The 12,058-nt window shown below is 32.6% G+C and overlaps 1 protein-coding gene across 1 annotated transcript; it reads left to right on the top strand.

Moving 5' to 3' along the window:
• Positions 1–391: 391 nt before the first annotated feature.
• LOC126808835 (calcyclin-binding protein) lies at positions 392–10,858 on the top strand. The gene is made up of 6 exons (XM_050533825.2): positions 392–557; positions 2,207–2,408; positions 6,373–6,469; positions 8,129–8,228; positions 9,016–9,116; positions 9,997–10,858. Exons 1-6 carry the CDS (start codon positions 540–542, stop codon positions 10,145–10,147), a joined length of 669 nt encoding a protein of 222 aa, XP_050389782.1. The 5' UTR covers positions 392–539; the 3' UTR covers positions 10,148–10,858.
• The last annotated feature ends 1,200 nt before the right edge of the window (positions 10,859–12,058 follow it).

Raw genomic sequence — 12,058 nt, 5'->3', positions numbered from 1 at the left:
ATCTCGGTTCATAGGGGGGCGATTTGACTGGAATTCTCAGCATATTCCTTTTACATTATCTAACATGTAACTATTATCTTTACATTTTAACTATTATAGTGAGAACTGCCTCCGTTTACAACAATGTTAGTAGAAGGTAAAATTGGAGGTTTCCTTTTTTTGCCTTATGATTCATTCTGTTATGCCAACTTTCAACATCGTTATTAAAACAAATAAAACTAGCGCTTATATTTGTTGGGATGAGTTGTCTTATATCTCGATCCATGTTTTAAAGTTGGGATGAGTTGTCTTGTATTGGGATGAGTTGTCTTGAGATGAGTTGTCTTTGGGATGAGTTGTCTGTATACCGTTGTAATGATCCCTATGTCGTTAAAGATACAACCGGAAAGAGGGAAATCCGAACTTGAAGGCGAAGAAAATTCTGGACGAGTCGAGTGCACATGTTACCAGCAGAATTATTGTAGTTGAAAGAAAAGTACTGCTACTGTGAATTTTAATTCTCTAGTTTAAACCTATAATTATCATCTCTTTACGATACAATGGCAGCAGTTGAAGAGGTACACATTTTTATTTGAAATGCCTTACAAAATTTGTAAGATAATTCAGAAAAAGCTGATCAGAAAACTTAAAATCACAAACCAGACAATGTCACAATGCGGAAAACGAAACTAACTTATTAGGTAACGTCATTTGATTTTACAAATAACACATTTAGTCTTAATAATTATTGATGTAAGATAAACCGTACGTATGACTCTATTTTTTGAAACCTTGAAATGGACCAAACTGCAACTGGTTATAAAAGCACATAATAATGAATGTGTGTAAATTTAAGTGATTTAATTTATATTCAATTTTTGAAAAAAATATTGTAATTCCTAATCAATTATGTTTGGTAAAATATGTGAACAGTTCAAATTGAAAGGCAGTCGTTTACGCCTGCTTTAATAGTGCCTTCCTACAAGTTTTTTTTAAAATTTATTAAATTGTCGTTTGTGAATCAGCCTTTACTAATTACTTCCACATTGTGTTGTAGGATATGTTTTTATTTGTTCATTACAAATGGCACCTGAAACCATAGGGTAAGGTACACAACTTGTGTACTGATTATAAAATGTTAAAGGGGCATTATGGAAGATTAGAAAGAGCTGGCAGTTTTCACTATAACTATAATAGTTAAAAACTAGATAAGGTAAAGGGAATATGCTAAAAATTTCAGTCAAATTGCTCTACTCAGAACCAAGATATTAGCATTTAAACTTTAGGCCTAGCCTTGATCATCATTACTAAAGTCGGTACAATAAAAAACATAGTCTTGATTATCCATTTTTGGATTAAATCACTAATGAGCATTGAGCAGCAATTCAGATTCAAATGCAGTGAAAATCTGACACAGAAGATGGCATCAAGAGTTGATTAAGGTATTTAATGTTAATAAATGTCTAATTAATAGTGTTATTATACAGGTAACATTTCAGGCCCAAAGAAAGACCTCCAATAGGCAGATTTAGCTCTTGCATAATGTATGTTTGATTGTGTCTTAAATATTAGATATTAGGATCCTATAGTTTCAAGGCAAGATAACAGCATCAATATTGCTTGAATTGAAATTGATCAATTCTAATTCAATCAATATTGAATTCTAATTTAATACATGTATAAGGACTATATCATTTTCATTGTTAATATTTTAAAAAGTAAGGATAAAATCTAACATATCGGCTATAAATGCAGACATTGCCAAAATTCAGAATGCGGGAATGTTTACAGAAGCATGAATGAAGTGATGCCACATGACATCACAACCATTCGTGATCTGTTTTCGAAAAAAAAGTTAAGAAAAAACGTACGTCGGCCTTTGTGAAACTGGCGTAAATGATTCTTATCTTTTTCGTAAGATATTTTAAGGTAAGATAGAAAGTTTTGTGAAACTGTTCCCAGGTCTTTATTTTAGTAACTTTATTTCCCGTAGGGATTGGTCTGAGACTAGTATCCGAACAAATCATGTTCATGCTAAATCATCACCCAGTTGTTGTATTATTATTAGAGTGTTGTGTCATTCACATTACATAATGACTCCTGCATTATTATCTTTAATTATGGTTTTTCATTGAAATATCTTGTAAAATACAATGTTTTAGGTTTTCTATTAAGGATCTTTAATAAAACTACAAATTTAGTTTGAATTTAATTTTATGTCTTTCAGTTAAGAAAAGATCTAGAAGAGTTGGAGAAATTCAATAATGAAGCAACACGGCAAAAGGTTAAAAATATTCTTTCAGTTGAAATAAGAAAACTTGAAACAGAGATAAAGAATAAAACTGAAGCCTCCTTATTAGAAGCTAAATCAATAACAGTTGCCTCAGATTCTAAACGAAGACTTCACAGAGAAAAAATTACAAAATATGGTATGTTGACAGCAGTATTTTATCTTGCATCATTTATTAAGTACATGTAAATGGGTTGTGACTTGTCTAATCAATATTTTGTCGAGTTGACGTTAAACCCCATTGGTTTCTCTCTCACTCCACTCTAGCTTTCTGGCAGTCTTTGCTTTTGAGCATTTACAACTAACTACATTTAGCTACTGATGTTTTAATCGACAGTGCAACACTAACAGTATCTACATGTATCCATCAAAACACAGCATAGACAATCTAAAATGTCAAAGATACTGCCAAGGCTTCCCGCAGTCACAATTAATAATAATATTGCGGTCTGGTTAGAAATTACCAAACATTAAGTGCAGGAGGGATCGCACCACATGTATCTACCAAATATAAACCGAAGACAAAACATACAGACATTGTAAGTAATAAATAATTGAGTGATTGGATCGAATAGGTGAACATTAGCGTCCACTGCACAGTACAGTCGAAGACCTGAAATGATGCAAGCTTACAAGGGAGGCAACCCAAAACGCATGGTAAAGGAATATACGCTTTTTCCAAACATTCTAATGTTCATGACCCGCTGAAATCAAATGTTTAGTACCTTAAAGAAAATGATTTAGATCTATTCAATTAGTAGGAATGTGAAGCTCAAAACAAGGGATAAACAAAAAATTGGAAGTAAGACATTTTTATATACATGTACACCCACATTTTCATGTGGACGTATTATGGCGTCGCCCCTGTCTGTCCAGACGTCAGTCCGTCCACAGCAGGGCTTGGGTAATGGGTAATGGTAATCTTATGTAATCATTACATTTTTTAAGTAACGGTCAGGTAATGAGTAATGGAAGATTTCAAAAGTAATGAGTAATGGGAATGTAATTAATTACATTCCAAAAATCATGTAATGGTCAATTACATTTCAATAATTACATTTTATGGCATATATAAATATTTCCAATATGACAAGCCTCAAATTTTATAGCACCAAAGAAGTAATTAAGTGTATCTAACACCAATCCAATTCATTATAATTCTAAAAAAAAGATTTAAATCAGTTTTGAAAAATAAGAAGGCATTAAACATTTTCTTTTATTACTTTTTATGAAGGAACCTTTTTTAGACATGTAACCCCTAAGAAGTGGATTTCTGATAAGATGTATATTATAATCAAAGATTAGTACTAATTTTCAGCCAATCACTCAGTCAATCAATCGGGGACATCTCACTGTGCCCCCTGCTATTGTTCTCATAGGGGATTAATCAAGCAAGGGGATTATTGAATACAATGGTGTTAAAAGTATAGTCTGTTTTTTTAAACTACAAGGTTTAAACTAATTAACAACTTTATTCACAATAAATTTCATTAAAGTAACAACAAATACATGTATCAAACATAAATCATAACCCTACTAAATGTGATATGGCGTCAGTATATTCAATTGCACTTTTTACTCCATTTAACAGTTTGATTTTTAGATCATTAATAGATTCTTCTACTCTTTTATATTTTCGTCTTTTAGGGGGCAATCGTCCCCCGTTATCCAACTGAACTATTGTATTTTCAGTAAAAGTCTGCAGGTGCTATTGGGTTTCGTATATTTTACTCTGTACTTATACCCCAAATTAACTAAATTTTGACCTCCTTGAGAATTAGGAATAAACCCTATGCGAATTTTAGCCATTTTAAAAGATATAATGTAATTGGGGTGACAACTATCCTTATATAATGATAGTGAGTTTCAAATCATATATTTGATTGATTTATGAGTACTGTCTGAATGAAAGGTAGGTGAATAATATTTAAGATACTCGTTAACCGATGACACGTGAACTTAACTTATATATTTTAATCATTAAACTAATTAAATTTTAACTAGGTGAACAGTACTAATAAGGATACAGTCTATAATCCTTTGTTTACTTAAATTTTCACACCACTACCCTATAACACCAGTTGATTGGGGGGCACAGTGAGATTAAACCAATCAATCAGTCAGTTAGATTAAAACAATAAATAGTCTTATGGCACTTTAAGCTTAATCTCAAGGTAACAATTAGTGACAAACCAAACAATGACCTTCAAGTATCTCATCATTTTATGATTACTTAAAACTAATATTCTATATTTTGTTTTAGAGTCATGTTGAATAATTTACCAGTTATTATACAATATATTATAGAAAAACTATTTGGACTGATTAAATTTTTTGAAAAAATTACTTAAAAGAAAATACAGTTAATTAACTAAAGTTTTGATTAATTTTTCAAGTCATACGGTGAAAATGTCAGTTTTTGTCACCACTGCCCGTCACTATAAAATTTGCCTTGATGTTATAATAATTGCTAGAAATAATAATTCATAAACAAATATCTATTAAGTGAATCAAGGATTATTTTGAGTTTGATTTTGATTTTGTAGGTACTTCATGGCAGAAAAATAAGTTTTTTTTAAAATTTCTATCCAAAATTTTTTTTAATTATATAGTCATAAAGTAATGGGTAATGGTAATTAATTACTTTCAATGTAATGGGTAATGGTAATTAATTACAATGCTAAAAATGAGAAAGTAATTGTAATGATTACATTTAAAAAGTAATGGTAATGTAATTAATTACATTGGCAATGTAATGGCCCAAGCCCTGGTCCACAGTTTGTTTGTGACAGTCTACTGGTCACAATTTTTATCCCATTTTAACGAAATATAAGTCTATCTCCCAAAGATCTCAGTTCCTTTCGATATTGGCATGTATCGGACCAGAACTTCATGGATTGTGGCCCCTGATTGTACGAAAAATAATGTTTTTAGCTTGTGGACACTCTAGACGTCACAATTTTCATCTGATTTTGATGAAACTTGATATGCATGTTTATAACCCAAAGATCTTGGTTCCTTTTGATAGTCACACATATCCGATCGTAACTTCCTGCATTATGGCCCCTGATTGTACGAAAAATCAGGTTTTTAGCTTGTGGTTCCTCTACAGGTCACAATTATTATCCGATTTAAAAAAAAAACATTCTAATTTATCACCTTAGTACTATAATGTCAGCTTAGTTCGAATTTTTGTAAAAATCGGACCAAAACTGCCGGACAAAATGGCCTCCTCTCATATGCAAATAGTGTAAAAATATGGTATATAAGGTTGTGGACCCTCTAGAGGCCACAATTTTTGTCCAATTTTGGTGTTTGATGAAACTTTAAATTGAGGTTTATATCACAAAGATTTTGGTTTCTTTCAATAATTGCACATATCCGATCACAACTTCCTGGATTATGGCCACTAATTGTTCGAAAAGTCGCATTTTTAAAAAAAAAAACATTTGAATATATCACTGTTATATCCTAATGATAGTGGAGTCCGAAATTCGTGGAAATTGGACCCAAACAGCTCGACAAATGGTCGCCCCTCGTAAGCAAATAGTGGGGAAATATGGTTTATCAATGTTGTGGACCTTTTAGGGGCCACAATTTTGATCCGATTTTGATGAAACTGGAAATGTGTTTATAACCGAAAGATCATGGTTCATTTCGATATTCATGCATATCAGACTGTAACTTCCTGGATTATGGCCCCTGATTGTGCATGTACGAAAAATCGTGTTATAACCTGTGGCTTCTCTAGAGGTCACAATTTTTATCCGATTTTAAAAAGGTTTGAATATATCACCGTTACACCCTAATGATGGTTGAGTTCGAAATAAGTGAAAATCAGACTAAAACTATCGGACCAAAACTGCCGTACAAAGGGGTCGCTCTTTCGACACAAATTGTTTAAAAGTATGTAATACGAAGGTTGTGGACCCTCTAGGGGTCACAATTTTTATCTGATTTTGATGAAACTTAAAATAGATCTTTATATCCCAAGGATCTCAGTCCCTTTCGATATTTGCAAATTTCAGACCATAATATGGGCGTATCTTACATGGCAACTGCTGGTTAAGTTGTTAGATATATACAGTAATCTTGTTTTGCAGGATGGGATGAATCAGACAAGTTTATGAAACTCTATATAACATTCGATAATGTGCAGTCATTAGATAAAGATAATGTTAAATCAGAATTTACTGACAAGTAAGTGATTCAGTTTGGTATTCTGGAAAATTTATAATTTCTATTAATGCATTTATAAAGACCCAATATTTCAGAATAAACAATCCATGTAACTATAGCATAGTTTTCAACCTTTAAATTTCTTCAATGCCTCTGCATTACACCATTTAATTTTGAAAGTCTTTTGTATGTTTACAAGTTTAGTTAGTCCTGCTTGTGGATGCTCTAGAGGCTAAATTTAATATTCGATTAAGGTCATGAGATGAAGAAGCCCTTTTCAACAATTTCTGATATTTACTGGCAGAGTTATGGCCCTTGATGACTGAAAAATCTTGTGGTCGCTCTAGGGGCTAATGTTAAGATCATGAGACTAAGAGGTCTATTGCTTTTAACCCTTGTGCGGACAGGTCACACGAAAAACATTGTCAACAAGGGGTAATCTAAGACCCCAGATAAATTGGTATTTGGGTGCATAATTTTGATCAAACTACAGCCCCATATAACGGAATAATAATCAATCAGAGTAAAAAAAAAATTATTTGAGGTATTAACAGTGACGATATGAATTATAAGGTATTTTTGAAACCATACAAATCTGCAAATAACTTAATTGTCATTTCCATGTAGAATCTTCTTTTGATGAGGTTGGTACCTAGATGAGTACCTAGATTTGCTTTCAGATCTAGATTACTCGAATGACCAACACAATATCATCAGTAAGAAAAATTCCAAATACAAAGCTAGCGCAGAACAGCAAAAAGTTGAAAAGAAAGGGGAGGGGGTTCCAGAAGACCCCTTGTGTTTGATAATGTAGTACTCATAGTTTCTTGTCAAATGATGAATGTTGCCACTGCCTCACTTCCGTTCTATTTGCAGCATTATACTTGACATTGAGTAGCTGACAATGTATAAAATTTGCACGAGACAATTATGAACAAGTTGCTCACAAATCGCTGACTATTTATAACAAATATCGAATCCTAATTAAATTCTTGGATTATCCACTCCCCGCATCTTTTTCCGTGATTTTTATCTCAAAAAGTGTTGTACGTCTAACTCTTCATGAAGTTTATCAACATGGACACCAAGCGCTCAGTCTTCGCGTGCAACCTTCGACGTCACGCGTGCAGGTATTCCTAATCGTCGGGCTGTTGATTAGGGGAACCCTTACATTTTTGTCCTGTGTACGCTCCCATGTTTTTCAGGGAATCCAGTATTTTTCTAGTAAGATTGGATATCTCTACTTACCAAAATTGCCATACTTTTATTGGAAATAACCACCCGATAAATACTTTTCTGGGAACCTATCTTTAAGGATATGGTCATGGGGTCCCGAAATACCCCTTGTATATGCACAAGGGTTAACGATTTCCGATAATTACTGTAAGAGTTATGCCCCTTGATCACTTTGAAAAATCTCTTGGAAGCTCTAGGGGCTAAAATTAATATCTGATTGACTTTAAATTTGTACACATATTTTAGGTCATGCGACTCAGAAACCTATGGATTTTCAGTGATTTCAGAGTTATGGCCCTTGATATTAAATGTTTTGTATACTAAAGGTTCGCATAGGGCAGAACTAGAAGCCAAACAAATTCTAATTTCTGATAATGACTTGATGGGTTTTTACTCATAATCATATTTTAGTGTGTTGTAAATGTTTTCAATACTGTATTTCAGATCTATATATCTGAGCGTTGACGGTCTCAATAACAAGAATTATGAAGTACAAATTAACAATTTATGTGAAGAAATTGATGCTTCAAAAAGCTACCATAAGGTTTGTTTTGGTTTAGATGCATATTTTATGTAAGTTGTCTTTAATAGATAGTTGTGTGCTTCTTGCATGTAACCCAGGAAATCCTAGTCAAGAAGTCTGGAGGCTCATTTCATGAAGATGAAGCATATTTAAAGTAGCTAAGTCTCTAACTCAATATCATCAAAAATCTTCGACATTGAAAACACGAATTATTTGTCAATTTGGAACAAGGGACTCAAAGAACAAGGCTAGACATATTCCACAATTCTTATCTGGAGAGCATGTGCAATAAATACCATCGGTGTAGACTGGAATAACCAGACGCTAAAGATTGTCATTTAATTGAGACTTTGGCGCATTTCGCCGAACATAACTGATTAGAAATTACAGTAAAAACAGAAACGATTGAATGTAAATCAATTTATATACATTCATATTACATTATATGCGTTGCGACCCATTTGTGTCAATTTCTAGGTCCCAAATATTAGCGATTTAGCTCCTTTAAAGTTGTGTACACATAAATTAGAGTTGTAAAATCACATAAATTAGAGTTGTAAAATCACATAAATTAGAGTTGTAAAATCACATAAATTAGAGTTGTAAAATCACATAAATTAGAGTTGTAAAATGGTTAATTTACTTGAAAACCATTGGTGAAATGGAACCTAGTGCCCTTACCGCTTGACTACTCTGACTGAAGTATAATGCCATGGTTCATATTGAGTTTAATATGCACTCATATCTATCCCCTTCTGAAATTGAAGGTGTGTCTAGAATTATAATTATTTAGTGTATATTATTTTAGATCAAGTCAGACATGGTTCTAGTTATGTTGAAGAAGAAAAATGAAGGAAAAACCTGGTTCCATGTAACTGCTAGCGAAAAGAAAAAAGCAGAGAGTGCGAAGTAAGTCTTTACTTTATAGATACACTGTAGCAATATATTTCGGTGTTGAATACTCATTAAATGAGTTTTTAGCTCCCCTGTATGCATCTCCTGGTCCAGGGGACAGGAACAAGAATAAACTCAAAATCTGTGATAAAAACTCAAGGTCTTTAATCACCTGAGTCCACCCAAAGTTTCCTGACACACTCTCTTGAGGAACTAGTCCTATGGAAAGCTGGTAATTGAACTGAAAGTATGTACACACAACACAATTCTGTGGAATACAATTGCTGTTTATTACTGAGTGACGTTTGATAAAGACTAAAGAATCCTAGTAGAAATGTCACTCAGTAGTCCCAAGGAGTAACCTTATTGACTGAAATAAATGATTTAAAACTTGAATCAGCGTTTTCTTTTGTAGCTACTGTCGAGGCACCGAAAGCTCGTGGTGGAAATTTTTAAGAATAATTTTTCAAATTTTGTTCGATTGTTTGATTAATCATAAAAGATGATTAATCAGGTGGAAATTTTTAAAAAGTAATTTTTCAAATTTTGTTTGATTAATCATAAAAGATGGTTAATTAGGTGGAAATTTTTAAAAATAGTTTTTCAAATTTTGTTCGATTGTTTGTTTAATCATAAAAGATAAAACCTATTTTCCATCAGTCTTATGTGCAGATATTGTCCCTAACCCCTAAGATTTGAAAGCTGCTGGGTGTATGCTGTATATTCATTGTTACTGAATATCATTAATATTTGATTAATCTTAAAAGATGAAACCTATTTTCCATCAGTCTTATGTGCAGATATTGTCCCTAACCCCAAAGATTTGAAAGCTGCTAGGTGTTTGCTGTATATTCATTGTTACTGAATATCATTAAAAATTTTGATTCTTATTTAGGCCTAAGCCTGATGATAAAGATATGGAAGATCCACAAGCTGGTATGATGAGTTTACTGAAGAAGATGTATGAGGAAGGTGATGACGAAATGAAGCGAACCATAGCAAAATCTATGTCTGAATCACAGAATAAAAGCGGAATGATGATGTAACTTTAGAATTTGGAAAAATTTGTATACCCTGAATAAAAGGAGTGTAAATGTCAATTTTTCAATATTGCTTCATGTCCAAAAATTGTGATTATTTCATCATCACTGTAAAGCAAGAAATGTATGCGAACAAGATATTAAAACTACCATAAATGGGATATATTTACCAGCTTTCGAAGTAATAAAATTAATCAATAGTGATTATTTCAAGTCAGTCATATGACAATGTTAAATTTAAAAAGAGAGAGATGGGGTCTAATGTCAAATCAACACCAACTAGGTAAATTCGGGACAAACCTGGTATCCTCATTTCAATTTTTTGCCTGCAGAGAACCTTAGGTTAAACTGTTAGCAGTAAAATTCTTGACTTAAACAGATAAAATGTCTTGGTAATTGCTGTGCATGTTAGACGACTTAGAATTATAACCAGCATGTTCATGTGAAAAAGATTATGATACAGAGGGCTGGCATTAATTTAATTCATATACATTGTATATGTTAACATGTTTAGCTTTAATTTTAGGGCACATAAATTTCTTGTTGATATTGTCGTGGTGATCAGAGATTTCAATTTTATTTGTGAAGTTCAAGTGGCCAATACATACATCAATTAGTTGTTCTTTTTTATGTTATCTGTACTTTATTTATAGTACCTTTTAGAGTGGGAGTTGTATTCTAGATCAGAGATATCACTGTGATATTATAAAGGAGAATCACCAAATTTCACTTTCATGTCTGTATTGATAGTGCGTATTGTTGTGAATTATGAGAAAACAATATACATGTACGAGAATAATTCTGAGCAGCTATGGCCATGGGTAATAACTATTTGGAATACCACTGTATTGATATTTAACTGCAACACTTGTTTCATTTCTAATTTTATTAAGTGATGGTGATCCTCATTAGAATATATCTTGTATCTTTTAATCATGCTGGAATCATGCTCCCACTTCTTTTATTCATCCTGTCAAACTGTCATTAATACATATGTAACCTATTGTGTATACTGTTGCTCATAATCTTAAATGTTTTATACACAAAATGTGGTAAATAGATTTTTATAAGGCTGACCTTAAAAATATCTTTGTTTCACCAAACCCGACCCACAATCGAGGAGAAGGGTCGGTAGGTCGGTTTTTTTTTCAGATTTTTTTTTAAAGTCAGAGAAATCAACACAGAAAACTTATTAGCTGTATACTACAGATTCATTAATTTTGTTTAATGAATTTGGGGTCTGACGTAAAAAGTAACGAACTGAAAGTTTTTATTAAACTTAAGAGCTAATTTGACAGCTTAATAATTTTCCGGGTGGAAACATTCGTCTTCTTTATTGGCAAACAAATCAATGACATCAGGATTTTTCGTGATGCCCGACTCGCATACGATTAGCCACGAACTTGAAGTGTGAAACTCCTTCAACACGTTTTTAACGATAGTGCGCGTTGTGCTTTTATTTTTCTCGAAAACGGATATTGAAAATATCGTCGTCATGTTTAAAACTACGCACCACAGACATAGAGGCAGAATTATTTCGTGGGAATGGACGTGTATTCGTCTGCAACCATTTTGTTGAGAAGCGACACCTATGACGCTTTCGTCTTGATCAACCAGTTTCAATAATGAATCAAACCATAGCCATAGTATAGGGAAATAACTCTCATGATATATTTCAGGTTGACACACAAAATAAAATAAAAAGATCGTGGAAAAGTGCAATAAAATAATTTAAGTCGGGGGTGGTTTTAGTTAGTCGGTCGCGTTAGGCGAAACAAAGATATTTTTAAGGTCAGCCTAAGTGTTCAATATTTTATGTGTTTCTGTATAAATAATAATAATGCTCCATCTAATTCGGGATTTTTTTTTTTTGAAGAGGCATTAGCACACTTACAAAAATTATTAAAAGAGTTAATC

This window comes from Patella vulgata, chromosome 1 (genome assembly GCF_932274485.2).
Source record: "Patella vulgata chromosome 1, xgPatVulg1.2, whole genome shotgun sequence".
NCBI classification, from domain to species: Eukaryota; Metazoa; Mollusca; class Gastropoda; family Patellidae; genus Patella; species Patella vulgata.
The sequence above is the reverse complement of the archived record's forward strand: the minus strand, read 5'-3'. Positions and strand labels throughout refer to the sequence as shown.

Coding starts and splice junctions, on each gene's coding strand:
- LOC126808835 (XM_050533825.2), top strand. Junction 2,409..6,372: donor AGAAAAAATTACAAAATATG/GTATGTTGACAG, acceptor CTTGTTTTGCAG/GATGGGATGAATCAGACAAG. Junction 8,229..9,015: donor CTTCAAAAAGCTACCATAAG/GTTTGTTTTGGT, acceptor ATATTATTTTAG/ATCAAGTCAGACATGGTTCT.